The 24,633-nt window shown below is 44.8% G+C and overlaps 1 protein-coding gene across 2 annotated transcripts in view; it reads right to left on the reverse strand.

Moving 5' to 3' along the window:
• Positions 1-554: 554 nt before the first annotated feature.
• IL17RD (interleukin 17 receptor D) overlaps positions 555-24,633 on the reverse strand; it is a 70,234-nt gene continuing 46,155 nt past the window's right edge. The window contains exons 4-13 of one of the 2 annotated variants that reach the window (XM_045493278.1): positions 20,609-20,727; positions 19,991-20,111; positions 17,502-17,546; positions 17,258-17,409; positions 15,880-15,945; positions 14,072-14,126; positions 13,193-13,303; positions 12,213-12,376; positions 7,673-8,606; positions 555-6,898 (exon numbers count right to left, since the gene is read on the reverse strand). In XM_045493278.1, coding sequence (XP_045349234.1) covers positions 6,786-6,898; positions 7,673-8,606; positions 12,213-12,376; positions 13,193-13,303; positions 14,072-14,126; positions 15,880-15,945; positions 17,258-17,409; positions 17,502-17,546; positions 19,991-20,111; positions 20,609-20,727 — 1,880 coding nt within the window. In that variant the 3' untranslated portion in view covers positions 555-6,785. Of the gene's footprint in view, positions 6,899-7,672; positions 8,607-12,212; positions 12,398-13,192; positions 13,304-14,071; positions 14,127-15,879; positions 15,946-17,257; positions 17,410-17,501; positions 17,547-19,990; positions 20,112-20,608; positions 20,728-24,633 lie in introns of both variants that reach the window. The other variant, XM_045493277.1, reaches the window with a different exon arrangement.

Below are 24,633 nucleotides of genomic sequence, written 5' to 3' on the forward strand. Positions count from 1 at the left end.
CACCACCCTGTGAGGGAGGGCCTTTGGCCCATTCTAGAGATGAGAAACTGAGGCCCAGAAGTGCAGCCACAGGGTCACAGTGGCAGAAACAGAGCTGGGAACTCACCCCAAAGTTGATGGGCACCAAGAAGTTAACTCACAGAGTGCTGGCACACAGGAGGTGGGATAATGTCTATAGGAAGAAATAAAAAGGCACTTCTTTGTCTCATTGGATGGCAGGAAGTTTGTGGCTCCCACATTTCAGTGGCTCTTTTCAAATTTCTGAAAAGAAAGCCCATTTGTTCTGACAGTCAAATTTCTCCTTGATAGGAGCATCCCTGCTTGATAGGAGCATCCCTGCTCCTGACTCCACACAGGCAACACATCACTGCCCACCGGAGGGCAAGGCAAACAGCCACGGCAGCAGGTTTCATGTGCAAGAAAGACATACTGGCTACCCTCACCTCCTCACCCTGGATATTCTTCCTCCTTCCCAGAGGCAGAGCCCTCGGAAAGCTGTGCTAGGAACCCAGCTACTCGGGAAACAGGAAAGAGGATCTAGAATCATGAACCACTGCAATCTTAAAACATTTTATTTGATGCAGAAATCCTAAGGTACAAAAACATTTTGCAAATGTCAGCTGTGACCTACTGTCACCTATTTACAGTTATGTACAAATCAGATAAGACATTGTTTTCAATGTAAAAATATAGCACACTGCTACAGTCCTGCTATTCCACCAAACCCCACAAAGGACAAACTTAAAGATGAAACAAAGACAATGGCAACAACCACCATGTTCCAATGTTCCACAGGCTTTCCCCCCCTAGATCGTAGTCACAGGGAGCTTCTGAAGTGGAAAAAAAAAAATAGTAAAAATAGAAGTTACCTACTCTCTAAATGAACACATGTGGTTTTTACAAAAGTTTTTGCTTTGTCCAGACTCACCGTGGTTTTTCTTGAGAGAAAAAAACACAAGTTTTACATAACAATTACACATTAAGTGTAATAACCCAAAGGAATTTGTCTAACAGATGGAGCAGCCAACTTTGTCTACAGCGTGTACAAATAGAAGAATGCTTCTTTGAATATTCTCCACTGACATTTTATTTGATACAAATGTCAGAGATGCAGTCATAATGGTTTGCTTTTCTCAGACTTCTGATTGTGCAAAACACAGTGCTAGGTCATTTCAGAGCCATGGCCGCAGCCCTTCAGAACAGAGGAAAGCTCCTGGAAGAGTCTGTGGTCCCAGCTGAACTTCGGGCAGGAAACAAAGAGCAGGAGGGGGGACAATTGGCCAAAATTCCCAAGAGGTTGTCCCTCACCTTCCTTACAAATTAGCCCTTGGCAGCTGCTATCTTGCCGGTGATTAAGCTGAAGTCTGAACCATCTAATAATATTGAGTCATGAATTAAAGGCAAGGTCTAGAGGTATGTAAAATAGAATCCAAAATTGGGAGGGAGAGGTAGCTACCACTCAGAAGGTAAGAGTTGGTCTTGAAGAGAATTTTGGAGCTCAGGAATGGCATCAAACACATCAGGAATAAGCACCAAGTGTCTGACCAGAAGAGGGGAAAAGAAAACACAATAGAAGACGATTGTTGGGAAGGAATGGATGGGGCGACCAAATAATCCTCAAAATGAATGCAGGCGATATACCATTTTTAAAAAGTGCCATTGTATTTGTAAGTAGTAAGAGAAGCTGGGCACACGAGAATTTCCCTGTAATCCCCATCCTGAGCTTGGCCGTCACAAGGCACCAATGCGAAGAAGGCACCACATTCTGTTTCGGCAACCAAACAGAGTGTGAAGCTGGGAAACAGGAGAGCAGTGAAAATTATTAAGCCCTTGGAAAACAAGAGCTATGAAGAATGGTTTAAGTAGGTGGGATTATTTATCACTGAAATAAAAACACCAGGGGGATGACTTCACTGTGGTTTTCAAATACACGGAAGGTAACCAGCTGTTCTTTTTCCACTACATGCAGAACAAAAGAAGGCTGGTTTGAATTTCTGAAAGATGTACAAAGAACTATCTGATCAGCAGGGCAGGTTACAGAATTTCCCTCACTGAAAATCCAGAATCCCATCCATAGCCATATGTCTGAAATAATTCAGGCTCAGCCCTGGCTGACACCGGCAGGGGAGACATCCTAGATAATCCAAACTTTCTCCCAGCTCCAAAACTCTGAAATTGGAATCCAAGCTATTGGCTTACAGTCAGACTTCCTTTTGTTTATTTTCACCCTGAGCCTGGAAAGGAGGGGACACAGAAAGGATGACCCAACACCCCAGGAGGACTCCTAACTGATCTCTCGGTATCAGGAAAAGCTTTTGTCTGGATACTGTTTCACATCTCCAAAACACAGTCACTTCACAGATCATTTAAAACAGAAGACAATGCAAATACCTGGCTCTAGTGGACACTCGGGGATTCCCTGCCCCACTCCCCACAACGCCTGCTTTTCTCATTAAGTCTTGGCCTAAGCTCAGAATTGCACATCATTTAAAAAATTATGAAGCCAAGAACTAAAACTATAAATAAGGCCCTTTAGGTTGTGGAGTTTAAATGAAAATTGTTCCAAATGTTATGCTTTTTAAATTGGGGAACATAAATCTGATTTTGAAATTAGTAACTGGCCTGCCTTTCTCTTAAGGTACCATGAAACATAAAGAAGCCCTCAAACATTTCAAATACATTCACAATCGTATCAAACTACCTTGGGGGAGGCAAGGTGGGGAAGAAGCAATCCAGACACCAGCTGCATTTAGCAAGAGCATTTTCTGGTGGTACCAGACATCTGTAATTACCATGAATGCTTTTCATTTCAAATCTTACAAGGCAGAGGTAGCAAACTGGCATCTAGTGGGCCAAATCAGGCCCACTCATGTGTTCTGTTGAATCTGAATTGAAAAAAAAAATCTCTTTTAATTTAGCTGCCAATACTTTAGAAAATTAGAAACTTTCCTATCAAATTCCAGATTCTCAGCTTCTCTTGAAAAATGGGAAGATCAGGAGACACCACATGGCCACAAATGGCTGGAGTAGCTGCCCTCCTATGGGTGGGACACGGAGCACTTCAGTTTGCCACACTCCCCACCATGCCCTATGGTCTGACACTGAGAAGGTAGGTCATTGCCATTTATCACCACACTTCATTGATCTGTCGTCCTGGCCTACTGCACTGGCACCTCCTGAAGGCACAGCATCCGCTAAATAAAAGCGGCAGTCTTCACCAACGATATGAAACAAGAAAGGCTAACAACCTTCACGCTGTTATTGTCCACATCTCTCCAATAAAGACACAAGGAAGGATTCCTCTCCCCTAAGAACCAAATTAGCATTGAGGCTATTGGGGACCATGGGGTTTTCTTTCTTAAGAGGAAGGTGTGTCATTTCTTCTCTAGGAGTAAAATAGCTTTTTCTTCGTTTGTTTCTTTTAAAAGATGCTCAACTCTGAACAAAGGAAAAGTTCTGAAAATCATGTAACTCCACATTATTGGAGGAAGAGTCTTCCTGTTTATTTGTGCTTAAGTCAGGGAACCTGAGACTAGGGCTTGGCTAGAAAAAAAAACACCCCACATTTGCAGCTATGAAGTCGCAAGACTGAACTTTAATATACAAACACGCACGACCTCAAATTATGACCCATTGATTCTGATGATGTCATAGTTGCTAAAGACATTTTTTGAACTTCTGCTCTGGGACTGTCTTCAGTTATTACTAATGTGTTAACCAAAAATGGTCTCATGACTTTAAGGCCCCATCTCATTTTTGGTTCAAAATGCTATTACCCAACCTGAGGGCCTGGGCCTGGACCTGGACCTGAATGTCTTCTGATTCTCTCTGGAGATCAATGTGCCTCAAAGGCCCAGGATTTGGCCCTCTGGAGGATCCCCTGCAGGACGCTCTGTCCACTGTGTGGCTGGACTGGGTCTGTCCAGGTGGTTCTTGTTGCTTGTGGCCAACCTCTGGGAGAAAAACACACCTTTACCCGGGCTTCCACTTCCCCAATCCATCCCTGGACAAAGCTGACTACGTCAGATGCTAAGTCCTTTCTGTAGGGCACTAGGGAGTTAAGATGAACACCTAGCTCCCTACCTTCAACTACCTTCAAGATTTGCTTACCTGGGTCCTTGGACCTACTCCAGGTGTCCTGCCCAGAGAACACCAGCTAACTTAGCCACACAAGCCTCTTATTCTCAGGACCAAGGCTTTTTATTGAGATCATCCTTATATTCTAATTCTTGTTTCCCCAATTTCAAGAAGCCTGTGATTTAGTAGAACCTTTATCTGAATTCCGTGTTATCATTTCCATTGCCTGGAACAATGTATCAGTCAAAAACTGCAGGTCTGCTTAAAACAGATGTTTTGCCTTAATCTACAAGGCAACTGTTCTCATTCCCAGCACAAGATGGGGAGGTTTAAAAAAAAAAAAAAAGTGAAACTAGTAAGGCAAAACCACGAAGTTGGGACATCTCAACACTGTGGTTTTGCTACTTGGTATGTTAGAGTCTGCTTATGTTGAACATAAGGAAACATTAGTATTTGAAAATAAGTATCCAAACCATAAATCCAAACAAAAAGTTTACCTGATTTTTGGTCTAGCACATTTTTTCCCTTGCATTTTCACAAGAAGGAAGTTCATTTAGCAAGCTCTCTGCCCACATGCATGGAGCTCAGTTGATGCTCCCCACCCCCTGCCAGTCCTCTGTGCTGTTCCTGGGGTCGCTTTCTCAGAGATGCCTCATTTTCTGTGCAAAGCTAACCTAAAAGTAGCTCCTCGGGGTTCCTTTGGAGCACGTACCATTTCTTGGCTTCAATCTCTCTTGATACTGTTCCAGAGTGAATTTTCACGTTAGCAAGTTTGGACTGACCAATCTCCCTTGCAGAACGTATCCTGACAGTGGAAGGGCAGGGCAGGCATATGTGGGCAGGAGCTCCGCACTTGTCCCAGACTCTCCAGTATCATGGAACATCTCTTTTCCAACCGGATGCCTGGTTCTGTGGGGGAGGTGGTTGTGAGGCTCACTTGTCTCCCCTGCAGAGCAGCTGCAGGAAACTCGATGCCAGAGAACAGACAAACACGTTCTTCCCCCAAGAAGCCGTCAGCTGCCTTTACAGAGCATGGAGTGTGGCATTTGCATCAAAAATACACACAAACCTCTTCTTTGCAGCAAGGCTGCAAACCTTCCCTTCCCACCTGCTGAGCATGTGCTTGGATGGAAAGTCCTGCCTCATTCTACCTCCCAACCCCTCCTTGAGACATTTCTCAGTGTCTCCCTTAATATTGGTCCTACCTGCTAAAGGAGTAAAACCCAGGGTCCCCTGTGTAGTGCTGAGTAAGAGCAGGGTGCCCGAAGCCAACAGCACCCACGGAAAGGGTGGAGAAAGATGCTCACAACCCCTCAAGGACACAGGGAGAAGGGATTCCACAAAGACATCATCACACACGTGCTAATAGACAAGCAGGATTTGAACAACTGTTTTCCCTTCGGAAGGAGAAATTCTGTAGAAACTTCATTCATTAAAAACAGAACATTTACTTTTCCTTTTTTAAAGCAAATTCTTTCCTCCTAAACTCTAAATACCTATTTTTGGTAGGAGCACAAGAGACCAATCTTTCACTGGGTAAATACAACAGAAACACACAGCAAAACATGATTCACAGGCTGAGTTGTGGGGGTAGTACTTTGAGATTCAAGAATTGAATGACTTCAGGTCTCATGTCTTCTTCAGATGATATTAGAAGAGCAAACTCATCTTTGTGACAGTCTCCCCTCCACCTTCTTAAAATGAGATTTATCATTAGTCAAAACCAGTTCAGCAGATTAAGTGGCTGCCACCTGCACATCGCCATATTTCAATGGATTCTGATCCCTGATATTCTGGACACAGCTTTAGATCAGAAGCCAAATGAAGCACGGACTCCGGCTTCCAGTAATCCAGCCCAGTTGGGTATTAGTCTTTTAAAAATAAACTTCCAGGCAGTAACATCTAAGATACTGCGCAGTAAATGTAACCCCGGGAAACTTGGTAGGCAGATCCCACCCCCACACGAAGCCTACTCAAACCAAGAGGCGGTCCTGTGTCCTGAGTTTTGCTGCTTTCTGGACATTGACCAACCTATGTCAGAAAGAATTGTCTAGATGGTCAGCCTGACCCTGCAGCCCCCACCTCAGTGTGCCATGGCACCCACGAACACATAAAGACTCGTATTATGAAAGGTGATACGATATACAGTCACCTCCTTGACCTTTGACTCAGAACTTTTTTAACATCCAAGCCATTGTAAATTCTGCACCCAAAACAGACAAGAACATCATCTGTAAGAACATGGATTCCAGATAGACTGGCACTTGATTTCTGTGGCTGTAATGGTACTAAAAGTGCTTCTTCCACAAAGCATTTCCAATCAAAGTAGCCAACAGTGAATGGGCAAAGTCGGAAGAGATAAATAAAATCTGAATGAGCAGTGCAGGTATTTTCCTGTTTCTCTGTGCATGTTTCCTCCCGACCTCCCAGAGTTGGCTCTAATCCAAGGTCTGACCTAATGTGACCAGCTGCCGTCAGACCTTGTGGACATGCCTTCCAGAGATCCATATGGTTTTAGAAAATTGGAGACTTTGCCAAGATATCAGGTAGAGGGATGGGGCAAGGAGAGCAAGTACTGGCCCGAATTTCACTCCAAATATCCTTGTAGGAGACCTCAGCTCCAAGCAGACTGCTCAACCAGAGAGAAGAGCTGGGGGACCAGAGAGAGGCAGCAGCTAAAGTGGCAATGCGTAGACTCTTCTGTTTTGTTACAAAGGGGCGACTGCGTGGAGTTCACCAGTGTAGCTGCAGCAACCAGGCTCTGCTCGGCACGCCCCAGAGGTGAGGAGCTTGGAAGGGAAGGCGGGAGGATCCTCCTCACCTAAGGAAAGAAGACAGGGCAGAGACACGTCATCGCACTTCACTGGGCTGGGGGCTAAGGCCAGAGTGTGGCTGCATCTGGGCTGGGACTATGGCCTTTACAAGCGAGGCAGGCATACCAACCAGCTCAAGACAGGGCACTCTCATCCTGGTGGCGGGCTCCCTTAGCCCAGGGTCAAGGGTTTGCATGCATGACTCCCGCTGGCCACAGGGACCGTAAGGAGCAGTCCCAGATGGCATCCTGCTGGTGCTCCCTTGGGAGGTAGGACTCTTCTACAGAGCCCTCCTACCTGGCCCTGTGCTGAGATATGATGGAGAGAACATCATGTCCATCAACCCCTGGATCACAAGATGTGGCTTTCAAAGCACTGGCATTGGTGAGGGGTGGTGAACACCTCAAATCTCAACAAAGATACAGGTCCACAGCCCCTCATCCGATACCCCTGGGGCAAGCTGTCTTGGCAGTCTGATGTCTGTGGAGTTCAGGAAGGTGATATAATGCACACACTGCATGTTACATAACACCACTTGTGGGGCCTGGGCAAGCTCACTGTAACTTAGCATCAGTATTTCTGCAGTTCCTGTGAACACTCCCAGTGCCTGGAATAAATCGGGACTACCAATGGAGTTGGGTTACTTCCCATGAGGTTTCATTGCCAATAACTCCACCCGAAAATTAGGAAAACCCTTGCATGGATTTGGGAATTAGGGACAGAGGCTGTGGCCTGCACCAGGAACCCAACCCAAAGACACTCTGGGCTCTCCTGCACCTTACCCAGGCCGGAGGAGGAGGACACGCTCTCCGTCAGTGAAGATGTTTCTGTTTGATCAGCTGAGAGTCCTTCCATTAGGGGCAGAGACAGCTCCGAGGAGGGCACGGATGAGTCGTAGATGCCCGAGTCCCGGGGCATGTCCGAGGGGCTGGCAGCTTTCACCACGTGCAGCAGGGGGCGCAGGACCGAGCCGCTGCCGGGCCCAGGCCCCGCCTCCACGTCTGGGTCCAGGCCCAAGGGCTGGCCCTCCGAGGGCAAGTCGGCCTGCACCCCGGGGACCGCCTCGGCCTTGAGGCAGAAATCGCTGTCAGGGCCTGGTTTGCACATGACATCATTTAACACTAAGCCCGAGTCAAACTTCTCCAGCACTGGCTCCCGGTGGTGAAGTGGGGTAGGGCGTAGGGGAATGAATTGCTTCTCAAACCAGTCAGGCTCCTCATCGATAAATTGGTGCATGTTGCAAATGGCGACGTAAAGGGACCGACCTGATTTGCTGCGAAAGTAGTTCCTTCTGCTCACCTGTCCGGGGTACTGCCCGGGCTCCGGGAGACCGTGGTCTCGGGAGTGCAGGTGGGAACAGAGCTGGGGAAGGTTGTCCATGAGTTTGTACTTGGTGCTCAGGTCCAGGATGCCAGGAACATCTCCCTCGCAGGAATAGTCGAAGTAAACGGTGATGAACTTGCTGAGCTGGGCTGAGGAGCTCTGTTTGGCCTGGCGGAGCTTTTCAGCGATGGCGGACACAGCCACCAGGAAGAGCTCGCCCTTCCCGGAGCCCCGGCTGCTGCCTTTGTGCTTGTAGTTCTTCTTGTCCACAAAGTACTTCATGCCTTTGGAACACACCACGATGATGAACTGGGACTCATGGATCTTCTGGATGACCCATTCTCGCTGTCCTTCTCGGCAAAGACTGAAGTCTTCCCACAAGTCCAGAGCCACCTGGAAATAGATCACAGACTTCACTCACCCCAACCGCCTGGGGGGTGGGGGGTCAGGTCAGGTAACAAAAACAAGAGTGTTACAAGAAGGTCACATCATACGTCCTTTGAGTATTATCAGCACTGCCGTGTGCAGGCTCAGAGCTGCTGGGCTTTGAGAACAGCTCACATTCTGTGGGTGATGGTCACGTGCCAGGCCCTCTGCATTGTGCCCCTGTTTTAGCCTAACGTGGGGCCATTAACACACTCACCCTATGAGGGAAGATCCTGAAGAGAAATCTGGAAGGTGATGATGGAAGCATCTGGGTGAAGGACCCCGAAGCAGGCAGTAAATGGGGCTCACATCTGGATGCCAGAGCTGCCCACAATGCTGACTGTCTCACATCTAGAGAGTGTGACTGACAAAGACTTCCTTGGCCCCAAGGTCAGCCACACTGTTTACCAGTCAGTCAATGGCCAGAGAGGAGAGGGTGGTGGACTGTAGTAACACAGCCACTCTCCTTAATGCACTTAGTGAATGACTGGCACCTCCCCCCATGACTTCATGGCAATCTATGGGGTCATATCCCTAGAAGGCCTTTAACCCCAAGGAGCATCTGGGAGGGCATTTGGGGGGAGGGGCACTGACAAAGGAAGGAAAACCAGGCACGCATGTCCCCTTCAGAGGGCTTCACCTTCTCTGACCATTTTCATGTGATTCTGCTGAAAATGTCTCTTGGCAGTTGTATCAACCTTTCTTTCTGTGGCTCAGAAACTAATTCCTGGGGGTGCCTGGGTGGCTCAGTCAGTTAAGTCTTCAGCTCAGGTCATGATCTCATGGTTCATGAAGTCGAGTCCTGCATTGGGCTCTGCACTTACAGTGTGAAACCTGCCTGGGATATTTTCTCTCTCCCTCTCTCTTGCCCCTCCTCCATTTGTGCACGTGCTTGCTTGCTCTCTCTCTTTCTCAAAAATAAACAAATAAACTTAAAAAAAAAAAAAAGGAAACTAATTCCCAGGGGCTATGCCTGAGTGCAGGAGCCAATGTCTCTTATGAGGAAGGGTGTTCTGAAATGATTTTCTTCCTTTTTGGCTCTAAGGTGTTATCAAAGGGAAGAAGGTCCCCAGCATTCACTCACTTGCTGAAAATAATCCTAAATCATCTTATGTTTCCTTAATTCTCACTAGCATTATACATTCTAAAAGCTAACTAGAAATATATACCAAGCATTTAAAAAATTTTCCCATCTTTGACCCAGCAATTCCACTTCCTGGCTTCTATCTCTGGAAAATCATTAGAAAGGAGGCAAAATTGAACTACTGAGCTGTTTAACAATATGAAATAACTCAATTATAGTAAATTGATATTATGGATCATGTGGCTAAAGTTGCATGGTGCGGTCATGCTGGAAAACAGTATGGAGGTTCCCCAAAAAGTCAAAAATAGAACTACTCTATGATCCAGCAATTGTACTCTTATGTATTTCCCCACAGAACACAAAAATGCTAATGTACCCCGATGTTTATAGCAGCATTATCAACAAAAGGCAAATTATGGAAAGGCTCAAATGTCCATCGATAAAGAAGATGTGGTTTATATACACAATGGAATACTACTTGGTGATGAAAAAGAATGAAATCTTGCCATTTGCAACAATGTGGATGGAATAAGAGGGTAATATGCTAAATGAAATAAGTCAGTCAGAGAAAGACAGATATCATGTGATGTCACTCATATGTGGGATTTGAGAAACTCAACAGATGAGTTGAGGGGAAGGAAAGGAAAAATAAGATACAACAGAAAGGGAGGCAAACCATAAGAGACTCTTTAAACATGGAATGAACTGAGAGTTGATGGGGCTGGGGGATTGGGAGGGTGGGGGATGGGCATGGAGAAGGGCACTTGTTGGGATGAGCACTGGGCATTGTATGTAAGTGATGAATCATGAAAATCTACTCCTGAAGCCAAGACTACACTGTATGTTAGCTAACTTGACAATGAAAAAAAAAAAGATGTGGCATGTATATATTATATATTATACATTAGATGTTATATATATTTCATTATTACATTATATTATATATACGTCCCACATGATGGGACATTACTCAGCCATAGAAAAGAATGAAATCTTGCCATTTTCAATGACATGGATGGAGCTAGAGAAGATTATACTAACCAAAATAAGTCAGAGAAAGACAAATACCATATGATTTCACTCATATGTGGAGTTTAAGAAACAAAACAAATGATCATTGGGAAAAAAGGGAGAGAGAAAGCAAACCAAGAAACAGACTCTTAACTATAGAGAACAAACTGATGGTTACCAGAGGGGAGGTGGGTGGGGGATGGGTGAAATAGGTGATGGGGATTAAGGAGGGTACTTGTCCTGATGAGCACCAAGTGTTGTATGGAAGTGTTAAATCACTACTGTCTATACTGGAAAATAATATTACCCTGTATGTTTTACTAACAGGAATTTAAATACAAACTTAAAAAGTAATGAAATAAAATTATAGTTTACATAGAACTTTCAATAGTGTAAAAAGTTATTAAATGAAGAGACAGGAAAAAATCATTCCAATCACCCCAAAATGGAAAACTGTATGCATGACTTCATCTATGTAGAAAGGAACTGGAAGGAAATATACCAAGTATTAACTGTGGGTCCTCTTTTCTCCAGGTTGAGATTACAGGCCATTTTTTTTTTCTTTGTCATCCTTTAGTGTTCGCAAATTTTCTACAGTAAGCATTACCCTCATAATTGGAAGACTTTTTCCACCTGAGGCTAGTTAGTTACAAAGTAGAGCAAATGGGTTGTCTGTGTCTAAAGACTGTGTGGCACCCGCTAGAGCTTGTAATTGCTTTTTTAGTACACAGGCCAATCGGCCCATCTCTGTAGCTTCATGTGTCAGCCTTGTAAATAGGTGTTCCTGACACTAGGGGGCAGCCTCGCTACATGAAAAGACTAAAACCTACCAGGAGGCGGAGTATCAAAGCACAAATAACTTCAATTACACAATTACTGTACAATTCTTGCATTGGCAAGAAACAGAGCGTGCCTTCCATGAGAGCTTCAAACTTCACTCTAAAATTAGCACTATGACATTATAGAAAAGCTACATATTTAGAGCTTAATTCAAAAGAATAGGCAAGAAACCTGCGTGGACCATTTGAGTACTTCACAAATTATTGTTCTTTCTTAGCACAACTTCTCCAAAGAGCTGTCTAAACCCAATGCTTTATTTTTCATGTTCTCTTAGACCTTTCAAGGCTCACCAGGATATTTTGAGTGACCACCCCCCAACACTCTCGTTGCATGTTTCCAGGGCACATGCTGCTTCCCTCCATGCAACTGCATGGTCTTTTTGATGTTTATAAAACTTCCTGCCAGGTAGGTACCACTAAAGGCTTTTGAGCAGGAGTGTTTCAGGGTTAGGACTAAGCATTAGGAAACATTTAGTGCTGGCGATGGGTAGGACAGACTGAAGAAGTGTGAGGCTGACCCCGATTTGGAAGCCAGCCCCTGGTGGAAGGCAAGAGTCACCAAAGGAGGCAGGGAGGTGGTGAGGAGCATGGGAGCATGTGTCCTGCCCAGGGGAACAGAAGAGACTTCAGACTCCTCACCTCACAGCCGCAGAAGTCCTGGAGGAAGTAGGCAAAACACCGGACAACGTTCATGTGATTCTGGCCATCTTTACTGGAATAGCAGAGGAAAACCTTCGGCCGAGGCCAGAGCCTCTCTCTGGGGAGTGCCGTGGTGTACGAGGAGGACTCAGAACTCTCTTCATCTAAATGTGAATATATATTTTCTAAATTGGAAAAGAAGATAAGGTTGATGCCTATGAGCAATGCTTTGTCCTGTTCCCTGAGACTCAGGACCTAATGCCATCTTCAAGAAACAACAGTTGACATGTCTGCCTGAGCATGTGCCCAGTGCGCCCCCCCCGCCCCCCCGCCCCTGGGGACACCACCGGGAATGGGACAGCTGATTTCTCCAGTGGAGCAACAAATGGCCAAGATTTGTTGTTCGCCTGACACTGACCTCAAGTAGGCTGGGAAAACTGCAGGGCCCACCTTGGCCACCAGAGAGCACCCAGAAGCAGCTGGTGCTCCAGGTGTTAACTACCAGACCAATTAAGCACTGACAGCTGAGCTTCTTAAAAGGGGTGGGCGGGAGAAAAGAAAACCCTTTTACTGAGGTATAACTTATAAAGTATATAACTCTTAAGAGTACATCTCAACAAACTTTTATCTAAATATATACCTGTGCAACCACCACTCAGATCAAGGTATGAAACATTTCCAAGCTCCCCCAGGAAGTTCCTTCCCAACACCTGACTTTTTAAGTGATCAAGCCCTACCTCTGCCCTTACACCTTTAAACTTCCTTTATGTTCTTGAATTTACTACCTTAAATTTGAGAACAGAATTACAGCTTCGTGTTCATGGCTCCTGAGGTTAAAAATCAAGCATTTTAATGCCAGGAACTACAGGAGCTATGCGGCTTCCCAGATGCCCACTCTGGGTGGGACCAAGGGCTCCCAGGCTCCCTCTGTTGGCCGTGGTCCTGCCAACCTGGGGGGAACACACCACACAGAGAGATACCTTGTTGCTTCTTGCGGCACATCACGGTGAAGAGGGTGGCAAATGCGGAGATGACAACCAGAGGCACGGTGATGGCAACAGCCCTAATGGGCCCCGCCCACGGGGAATGTGCTGGGAAATTTCAAAGACAAGAGGCTTGAAACTTAAGCAGCACAAGGTCAAAGGGAAATCTCCCCCCTACCTTTTTAAACACAAGCTGTATAACAGATTCTAGAACCTCTTGACCACATTTCTCTAGTACTGGTCTGGTGATTATAAAAGGATTCCTTTTAAAGGGTTATAGGATACAATACCACAGTTAGAGTTGCTGGAACAGTAAATACCTATGAGTGGGAATTCTGCCCAAGGAAACCTCACCTCCCACCACTTTTCTTCCAAGGACAAGTGACTATTTAGTCCCAGCTACACACAAATACACACCAACCACACTGGCGTCAGTTCTCCAGACACTGACATTAGGATGGAAGGAAAGTCAGCTTTGATGGGATAGCTTTTCTTTTTATTGTTTTTAAGTTTATTCTGAGAGAGAGTGTGCACACACATGTGAGAGGGGGAGGGGCAGACAGAGAGAATCCCAAGCAGGCTTTGCACTGTCAGTGCAGTCTGACTTTGGGGGATGTGGGGCTCAATCTCACAAACTGTGAGATCATAACCTGAGCCAGGTGAGCCAAGATCATGACCGGAGCTGAAATCAAGAGTCAGATGCTTAACCGACTGAGACACCCAGGCACCTCTGATGGAACATCTTTTTAAAAGACAGGAGCTCAAATGTTGTGTTTTGATTTTGTAAAACATGAAGTATAAAATGTTATCAAATAGCATGGTCTGCTGTAGTCCTGTGCCAACATTTCACACAGAAAATTTAAAAAAAAATCATACCTGGCTTTAAGGCATAATGCATCACTTTTCTTGTTGTATTAGTGTCATCCACCAGCTACAAAACAGAGGATGCTGTATCATTATTTTATAAAAGTGATAACATCTCAACAGATTTCGTCCATGTTTCCATATGTGGACAGTGGGGGGTAGGAGGAAGGAGAGCTGCTGTCTATGATCACGAATGAGCCAGGACTAGACATTACGTCAGATCCATCTCTGCTTTACCAACTCAAAACCCTCAACCTCATCACCTTTCCTTTCATGAATCAAACGTGGTTCATTCATTGATGAGTCAGCTGGTGAGTTCCACATTCTAACAATCTTCAATTACAACAGCATCCTACCACTAATTTTATGAGGCCCCCATTAATGCTTTAAGAGGGTTTAAAACCCTCTTAAAACCACATACTGCTACCAAGTCATACAACCAGTGTTTCTCCTAAAATGTTGAAACATGTTGGTTTCTCTGAATAGTGGGGCTGTGGGCAAAGTTTTAATTTCATTTCCTATTTTTCTTTTTTTTCTATTTTTGTTTGACTCCTATTTTTTGTAGTATGTTTGATACTAAAAAAGTGATCTAAAATAAAGAAGAAAATATATATCCCTTGCATGCTTTTTTCCGTGGTATTTAGAACTTCATATATATTAATACAGAAAATGTCAGCAGAAACCTAGAGAGGGATAGGCAGATATAATGGACAGCACTTTTGCTGTTTTATTACTAAAAGTTTTTATTTTTTTATTTTTATTTGAGAGAAAGAGCAAGCATGTGAGTGGGGGAGGGGCAGAGAGAGAGAGAGAGACAGACAGAGAGAGGGGGGGGGAATCCCAAGCAGGCTCCACACACTATCAGTGCAGAGCTCGATGCCAGGACTGTGACATCACGATCTGAGCCAAAACCAAGAGTCAGACGCTCATCCAAATGAGTCACCCAGGCGTCCCACTAAATAATTTTTAAATCTAAATTTTTAAAAATATATTTTTGTAGTATGAAGATGTAGGGGCCCAGGGCAGGTTGTCCCCGTAGGTATCACAATGGCCTATTGATAAATACTTTGAAATGAAGTTACTTGGGGAACAAGCAAGGACACTCAGACCCTCCCTTCTGTCCCCCTGAAAGCAGGAAACAGATATCCCATATAACAAATACTCTCACTATACGAACAAGTAAAAACGACATCCTTCTGGTCTGAGATAGGGACTTGAAAGTCGAGAAAGCTGTAGAAACAAACCTTGTTATTTTTTTTCTAATTTATTACCTCAGCCTAAATTCCACTTAGAATTCCTTATTAAGTAAAGCTCCCAAACATCTATTTTCTTTATCCTGTCAACTCCTCACTAATTTAGTATCTCTTTGTTTAAAAAGTATAAAAACTACACCTGCCTTTGTCATTTCTTTGGGTCTCAATTTCATTATTGGGCCTCTGTGCCCACTCAGTAAGACTCTGGTTTTTTTCTCCCCATAATCTGTCTCATGTCAGTTTAATTCCTAAAACAGCTAGAAGAACCCAGGGAGGAAAGAAGGAGGTTTCTTCCTCCCCTACAAAGGAATACTGTCTAAAAATTCTAAATCATGGACTGTATGGTTTCATTAAAATATTTATATGAAATAGTTGAAATAATGAATGAGGAAAATCAAATATTGATTACATATAAACTTTTTAAAAAGCATGTTAAGGACCATGTAAAAACATAATTGTACACACCCTCAATGGCTTGAAATTTTAGTGTTTTAAACAGTGGGAATTCTACATGAACTAGATTCATTCTGTAGAATTAATAATAGGGCTTTCTTGAGTTATACGTACCTCAATTATATAATCCCCAGGAGAAACATTTTGAAGGAGGCAGCTGGTTGTCTCTGTATTTTGCTCCTGCAAAGAAACAAAACAACACTTTTAAAACTCACTTCTTGGATAAAGGTCATCTGGACTGCTCTTTTCCCCCTAGAGCTGAAGGAGACTTGCCACCAGTCTTAACCATGTTCAGAACACTATGATTAGGGCAGAAAGCAACCATGTGTATCTGCTACATGTTATCTGAACTTCACTTTGATAAAAAGGCCCAGGAGAGCCCAGGACCAACCCCCCACCCCCCATAGTCTAAACTTAGCTGGTGATGCCCTCAGCAGGCATATTTCATCTGAAGACAAAGAAACTAGTTAGAATACCCTTGACTTATTGAAAGGGTGAGGAAAGAAATTACCTGCCCATGTTTGTGCATGTTTTATGTGCTGTAATTTTAACTTGAGCAGAAGGTCAAGGAAGATCAATGACACAGATGAGAGCCCACAGGAAAACAAAACTCAACAATATAGGAGCACGTCCAGGAAGGCACTAAGTTCTGCTACCCTGACCCAAACCCTCTCCTGGTGCTCGCTAGAGGCAATCTAGCAGTCCTGTGCTCTTGCACCAGACATCTTCCCCTCTTGCTGGCCACCCTCAGTTTAAGAACTTGGCTGCTGAGCTTCGACTTGACTTTGGCCTATGTGTAAAATCAGTAGGCCCCTAAAATCCTAGTGGTTTGACTCCTAGATGTGACATTTCCACTGACTAGCTGTGTGACCTTGAGCAAGCTAGGTGACCACCTGAGCCTCAGGTTGCCCATCTGTAAAGTGGGGTGACAGCAGCCTCTGTTGCATATGGTTGTAATGATTCAGTGAGCATAAAGCACGGTGACTGGCACACAGTGAGCGCTCAATTAATGTTTAAAATGTGGCAGAAGGAACTAGAAATACTTCATTCTTTTGGCTCCTTGGTAATACCTTTCCCAGGCTACATCACCACGGGGATAGCTGGGGTGTAGGTAACTGGGGAGTGAGGATATCCCTGAGACTATGCTGGAATATCTACCAACTGCTGAGAGCAAAGCCTAATGTTCATGTTGAACCACCCAGATTCCAGGGGCCCAGGGGTCACTTTAAAACATGTACTATTCCAGGGGCACCTGGGTGGCTCAGTCGGTTAAGTGTCTGACTTCGGCTCGGGTCATGATCTCACGGTTCGTGAGTTCGAGCCCTGTGTCAGGCTCTGTGCTGACAGCTCAGAGCCTGGAACCTGCTTCAGATTCTGCATCTCTCTCTCTCTTTCTGCCCCTCCCCCACTCATGCTCTGTTTCTCTCTCAAAAATAAACATTAAAAAAATTTAAAACATGTAGTATTCCTTAATGTACCCATAGCAGCTCACCTGTTTACAGGTCTTTCGCTTGAAGGGCCCTTCATGCTTGAGCTTATAATGAAGATAGAAGAAACGGAAGCCAAAGGTGTGTGGTGCGTGGTCGAAGGACACCTGCATGTCCAAACCGTGCTGGGTGATGTTCAGGTTCCGAGGCTTCCAGACTGGGAGGAGGAAGGAGCCGGATGAGCACCCAGAGGCCACCCCGACACCACTGTGCTGGAAAGACTTGACGGATAGGAACGGCTATACTCACAGGGTTTACAGGCCAGGTTGTCCGGCTGTAGCAGTAGGTCGCAGGCTATTAAGAAAGATGTGTATTTTTAGTTATAGTACAGTCTGACATTTTCCTCATGCAATAATTCAATAAGATGTAAATATATGGCGCTGGGTACTGCTGGTCAAAGTATAAAATAGATCAATTGAGCAATGATTTCCGGTACAGTGCAGTTATATCTCATGAAAATTTAAATTGTACAATATAAAAATATTAATGCAGTTCATTTTGTGCCAAATAAATGGAAACAGTAAAGTCACCCAACCTTTTAAAGCTTGTCAAGCATTACATAGTTTCAAGGCCAGTGGGACTGTGTTCAGCCCACGGCCACATGGAGGCTCTGTTTCAGCTGTAAACAGAAGTGACGCCAGCCCTGCTCCACTGCACAGGTGCTTAGGCGCAAGAGAACTTTGGAGTGATCCTAGTAACTGCCTTGGGTTGTTTCCACATTTGCCAGCATTCTATTTTAAAATCCTTTTGGGGGTGTCTGGGTGGCTCAGTCAGTTAAATGTCCGATTTCAGCTCAGGTCATGATCTCAGGGTTCGTGAGTTCGAGCCCCGAGTCAGGCTCTGTGCTGACAGCGTGGAGCTTGCTTCAGATTCTGTATCTCTCTCTCTCTCTCTCTCTCTCTCTCTCTCTCTCTCTCTCTCTCCCCCCCTGCACCTCCCCCACTCATGCACATGCACACACACACTCTCTCTCTCTCTCTAAAATAAATATATAAATAAATAAACATTTTAAAATCCTTTTGATGGAGTCTAAAAATGGCATGCAGGCATCTACTAAATAGTGGCACCAGCACTGAAAACTAGGCTGTAGAGTTTTGAAACAGGACTTAAACGTGATAAAAACACGAGAGGGGCCAAACAGCTAGTCCAATATGCCATGTTGCTAACCCAGGGAGAACCTTCTGGAAAATATCCACATACTGCCAAGAAAATCAAAGGCAGCATCACGATCACAGGGCACGGAAATGGTGATAAACACGTCTCCCGCCTCTGCCTCACCCCCAGATAGACACAATGATTCTGATGGGAAGACTTTATCTTAAATTATGCTAGTTCTGATTGAGGCAAGCTTTTCTTAAACATATTTGAATCCTCTAACTGGTTCTGTGTAAGGCACTGAGGTGTAAAATGCACATAGTCTTTGCCCTATGGAATCATATTTTAATTAAGAAAATGAGACCAAACTGTTATAAAATAATTGTGCTGCACAGCAAACACAGTTTAAAAAAAGAAAAGAAAAGAAAGGCAAAAAGAAAACAACCAGAGTGTGAATGCTGCAGCTGAGAACAAAAACATCACAGAGGAGGAGGATGTGGCAACTGGGCCACATAGGAAGGGCTGTTGAGTTGGCCTGACAGCTGACCATCAGGGGTCTGGTATGCCGGACAGAAAGACTGGACGGGAAGGCAAGAGGGAATGGCTGCAGGTTTCAGGATGCCTCGGCACCAAATCTGAAAGCAGAGATTCAGGCTGAAGAAAGACACACCACACCGTGCACAGAACAGACGGAAAAGGGTTGGCTGGTCAGCATGGTTGGCTGGAGAGTGTGGACTCCAGAGTCAGACTTCTGGGTTCAAATCCCAGCTCCCACCAGGCTCTTTAATCTCTGGGTCTATCACTGCACATGTAATAAGTGGACATGAGAGGATTAAATTCTTGAAGGGTTGGAATGGGGGTAAACTGAGTCAGTGTTTAGAAAGCATTTAGGGGTACCCTGGGTGGCTCAGTTGGTTAAGTATCCAACTTCAACTCAGGTCATGATCTCATGAGGTTTATGAGTTCAAGTGCCGTGTCGGGCTCTGTGCTGACAGCTCAGAACCTGGAGCCTGCTTTGGATTCTGTGTCTCCCTCTCTCTCTGCCCCTCCCCTGCTCATGCTCTGTTTCTCTCTCTCTCTCTCTCTTTCAAAAATAAACAAACATTAAAAAAAAAAAAAAAAAAAAAAAGCACAGGACCTGACATGTGAAGGTTAAAAAAACAAACTTTCTAGAAAAAGGCAATCTCAGGGTTGTTGCTTAATTTTCTTAATGTAATCCTGAAAACAGGCAATCACTCACAGAAGCCACCTTCCTGATGACAGGTAAAAGATGGATTATTTCACGCTCTCCCCTTCACCCCAAAAAATCAACTTCTACTGTTTATTCCTGCTCTTCTTTTTTCCTAAATGGTTTTAATATATGGCTGTCTGACAGCACTTTAAAAAAAAAAAAGAAAAAAAAAAAGAAATCAACATCAACATCTACTCTTGAACAAGCGTGAAATGGGTGTAGTAGGCAGTATTAGGTGAATACTGCCTAGGCCAAATCCTAATTCTAAGAATTGCTTTTCCGGGTACTTTTCCTGGATGCTTTTCTCCTCACGATGCTGGTGTCATACCAGTATTTGGTATATTTCTCCAAAAAGTCATTAGAATCAGGAGCAGTCTCATCATGGGAACCAGGCAAGAAAGGCCATACTCACCGCGGGTTCTGAAGAAGAAAGGGTGGTAATTGCTTTCATTTTTAATGGAAGGAAAAGGGACGATCTTCACAAAGTAATCCGTTTCAAATTTCATATTCAGGAAAGGTTGAGATTCCATTCCCTAAAAGGGAATAAAAACAGACATGATATCATGAAGAAATTACCCACCCCTCCACCTACACACAGGACCTTCAGTCCTCTCTGATAGTCACCCAGACACTGCTCCAGAGCTAGGGGCTATTTTCTGGACCAAGTTTAGGTTTGGATCCCTAACCGAAATAAAGACTGACAATGCTGCCTGTGCTCTGGCAAAGAAGCCCTAGGTGGTGAACGCGGAACCTCAAAGCCGGTGGGGAGGAGTCCGCGTGCTCTTGAGTGCACAAAGCCACCTTCCAAGACATGTAACCTGAGAGGTGTGTTTACCAGCGAGAGGTGCTGGAGGGTTTCTCTGGGTGTGGAGCAGGCTCAGGGTGTTGCCGAGCTGTTTCTCGCCCACCTTGGCAGGAGGGGTGGACCCCACAGCCCCTCCTTCTCCAGTTTCACAGACATTCAATAGACCATTCAGACGCCCAGAACAATGGCGTGTCTCCAGGGGCACATTCCCCGCGTGTGACTTACAGTTCTTTTGAAGCTACTGTTGAGCTGCTTTGGGTCCTTTAGAATCAGTTGTTGGCACCGTCTTCCCTCTGACTTCAGCTCCTCCAGTATTACTCGAAATCCTTTTAGGAATTCGATGCCTAAGCAGAGCAGAATGCTTTTATTAAAAGCCGACCTAATTACTTTTGAACACACTTTCCTTCCTCCAAGATTACCATCCTTTCCACCTACACAACGAAGGTAAAGGAATTCTTACTTTGGCTAGCACATCTGAGTCTTACAGAAAGGAAAACCACATACCCCGCATTCCTCTGGTACAGGCCAGGTGATTTTCTCCATCCCATCATTACTAATTAATTAGCTCTAATCCAGCCAGCTACTTCACAAATGCCCATTGCCTCTGTGACATTAGGGTTCAAATATATAGACTCAAGTCACAACTGATCCTAAAAGTCTACAGTGGAATACACAATTTCTAGGTCCTGACACAGAGTGTATTCAGCTGATGGTAATTCCCAATGCTGACTAGGGACTCCCATAAACCATGTTTCTGCTTTAAGTTTTCGTCCTATATTTTGCTGGCATGGTTCATCCAAGTAATGCACAAAATTCCCAACAAAGTGTGTGTCTACACCCAAGGGGTTTCTAGGCTTGGGATTAAATAGCTCAGAACGCCCATGTGATTTACAAAGTTCTTGCTCTAATCATGCCTGAAAGGCAGACACCCAAGGGCTGCCCAGTGTGCGCTCTTCATACAGCCCTCAGAGGCCCCGAGACGCCCACAGTGCCACTGAAAGACGCCCGGCCCAGCCTCCCGCCACCTGAGGATTAAGCTCCGCTGATCACAAGAGCCAGTACCAGTGCTCTTCGTCATTTGGAGACTGGAGCGGTCCGACTGCAGCTGGAGATCCCCAAAGCCGGCCTCAATTGGCACGGTATCGATTTCGCATTCTTTCTGAACACTAGACAAGGAGACAATTTCAACCCTTCCCCTCCCGGGGCAGAAGTAATGACATAGGATGCAATTAACCAGGTGGAAAAAGTACCGATGGCAAAGGACAGGGAAATCTTTTTCGAAAAGGTTCTTTAATCCTGTAATTATTTGATGAAGAACACGTATTTTATGGTGAGTAGGGCAAAGGAGTTACAATTAGAGCTTCACATTTTCAGGGGTCACGGGGTACAGTGTGCAGGCACTGACTCTGCTGTACTGTATTTCAAGTTTAAAGCTTCCTGTGGGGGTGAGAGCCACCTGACCCACAGCCCAAGATTCAGACACAACAGGAGCCACAGTCTCTGACCAGCAACTAAGATTTAATTCATGTCATGTCCCTAGAACTCCTGTTTAACAAAAGCTGGATGATTCATATAATTAAAGACTGCGCACCTCACAGTTTCATAAAATTCATCAGCTGAGGTAGGAGTAGGTGGTTCTAGTCCTTATTTTTATTTATTTTTTAAATGTTTTTTCAAGTTTATTTATTTAGAGGGAGAACACAAGTCGGGGCAGAGAGAGAGAGACAGAGACAGAGAATCCCAAGCAGACTCCATGTTGTCAGCACAGAGCCCGACGCGAGGCTCGATCCCACAAACTGTGAGATCATGATCTGAGCCAAAATCAAGAGTCAAATGCTTGGGACACCGGAGTGGCTCAGTCAGTTAAGGGTCCGACTTCGGCCTGGGTCATGATCTCACGGCTCGGGAGTTCGAGCCTTACGTCGGGCTCTGTGCTGACAGCTCAGAGCCTGAAGCTTGCTTCTGATTCTGTATCTCCCTCTCTCTCTGCCCCTCCCCCATTCTCTCTCTCTCTCTCTCTCTCTCTCTCTCCCCCCCCCCTCCAAAATAAATAAATGTTAAAAAAAAATTTTTTTAAAAAGGGTCAGATGCTTAACCAACTGAGCCACCCAGGAGCCCCTAGTTCTTATTTTTAAGAGGTTAGTGTGAAAAACCACTATGCCAAGTCTGGCAGGTGGGGGTAAAAGCAGCAAATGTAAACCTTAACGCCTTTATCACAACGCTCTGAATTCCTTTTAGTTACACATTTAACAACTTTACAGAGCAACTTCCCATGAAGGGACGTATTTACTCCTTCTCATCATTTAAAACTCATTAATCCTCCTGGCATCCATGGGAGGAAGGTATTGTCCTCATTTTACAAATGAGGACATAGGTACAGAGACAGTGACTGACTTCTCCGGGATCACACAGGAATTAAATGGCAGATGTGGGATTCAAACCCAGGAGTGTCTGGCTCTAAGCTGGTACACTTTTTTTTTTTTTTTTTTTAACATTTGTTTATTTTTGAGAGACAGAGACAGAGCACGAATAGGGGACAGGCAGAGAGAGAGGGAGACACAGAATCCAAAGCAGGCTCCAGGCTCTGAGCTGTCAGCACAGCACCCGATGTGGGGCTCAAACCCACGAACCGTGAGATCATGACCTCAGTTGAAGTTGGACACCCTTCTAAGCTGGTGCTCTTAACCCATATGCTTTTCTGTCACCCAAGGAGTCTTTTTTTTTTTTAATGTATATTCATTTTTAAGAGAGAACACAAGTGGTGGAGGGGCAGGGAGAGAGGGAGACAGAGGATCTGAAGCAGGCTCTGCACTGACAGTTTGAGCCCAACGTGGGGCTCAAACTCACGAACCAAGAGATCATGACCTGAGCCGAAGCTGGACACTCAACCCACTAAATCACCCAGGCTCCCCAGGAGTTTCCTTGATAGAACCTGATAGAAACAGATAGAACCTGTCCACCCACAAATCATCATTCAGGAAAAGCACCACATTCTGCCCTCACTGCTCCACCTGTTAGTTTTCCAACCACCTAGCTTCCATCCCTTACTTGCATTCTAAAGGAGACTGCAGTTTGTCAGGCCAACCCCTCAACCGTATAGCCTTACATGGAATGACCACTTCCTGTTGATCCACAGAGAATGTTTTTATCTTTAAATGTTAAGATAATGTTATTTTTGGAAAACCCACTGGGTTCAGACCCAGCAGTATTTACACGGATAAATGAGTCAGGCCCATGGATCTAATCCTTCCTCCCTCACTCTGCACTCACCTCTCCTGCAGTCTGGTTTTTCTGAGAATTATCCTGTTCACATTAAGAAATCCAGACTTTATGTTACTTTTCCCTTATCCAGATTTCTTTTTCTTTTTTTTAATTCTAAGATTCAGTGGCAATGTCAAAGAAACAGGTTTGAGGACCAGGTTTTGATGATGATAACAGTAGCCATTTTTTTTTCTTCTTAAAGATTTTATTATTATGCTTTTTTTTTATTTGAGAGAGAGGGAGGGAGCACAGCAGAGGAGAGGGGCAGAAGGAGAGAAAGAATCTCAAGCAGGCTCCAGGCTCAGTGCAGAGCCCAATGCAGGGCTGGATCCCACCACCCTGGGATCATGACCTGAGCCAAAATCAAGAATCGGACACTCAATCAGCTGAACCACCCAGGTGCCCCTAAAGATTTTAAGTAATCTCTACATCCAACATGGGACTTGAACTCACAACTGAGATCAAGAGTTGCATGCTCTACCAACTGAGCCAGCCATGTGTCCCAATAGCCACTGTTTTAAATTTTAAGAGCTCTTTCTAGAGATGGCTGGCTGACACAGTTGGATGACTCTTGATCTCAGTGGTCGTGAGTTTGAGCTCCATGCTGGGTACCCAGATTATTTAATAAAAACTTAAAAAATAAAAGAACCCTTTCTAGAAATACTGCGTGCATGCGCGTGTGTGTGGAAATCTTACAAAAACCAGGAGGCTGTCAGTCATCTTCACATCACAGATGGGGAAGCCAGGGCTCAGCAAGGCTTAGCAGCCTCTTGTGGCAGGTAGAATCTGGGTTCACACCCAGGCCCATCTGAAAAAATGGGCTCTGACCATGTCCCCCACCCAGCTGTCCCATCCTCTCTTATATCATCAACTCATTAAAGAGGACAAGCAAACTCTGCCCTAATCTGAATCTGACCAGATAATGTGGGTTTGCTTTTTTTCTGTTTCTTCATTTTGAATTTTTTTTCAGCCCACACAGTTCACATAAA

The sequence above is a fragment of the Leopardus geoffroyi genome, chromosome A2, assembly GCF_018350155.1.
Source record: "Leopardus geoffroyi isolate Oge1 chromosome A2, O.geoffroyi_Oge1_pat1.0, whole genome shotgun sequence".
Taxonomy (NCBI): Eukaryota; Metazoa; Chordata; class Mammalia; order Carnivora; family Felidae; genus Leopardus; species Leopardus geoffroyi.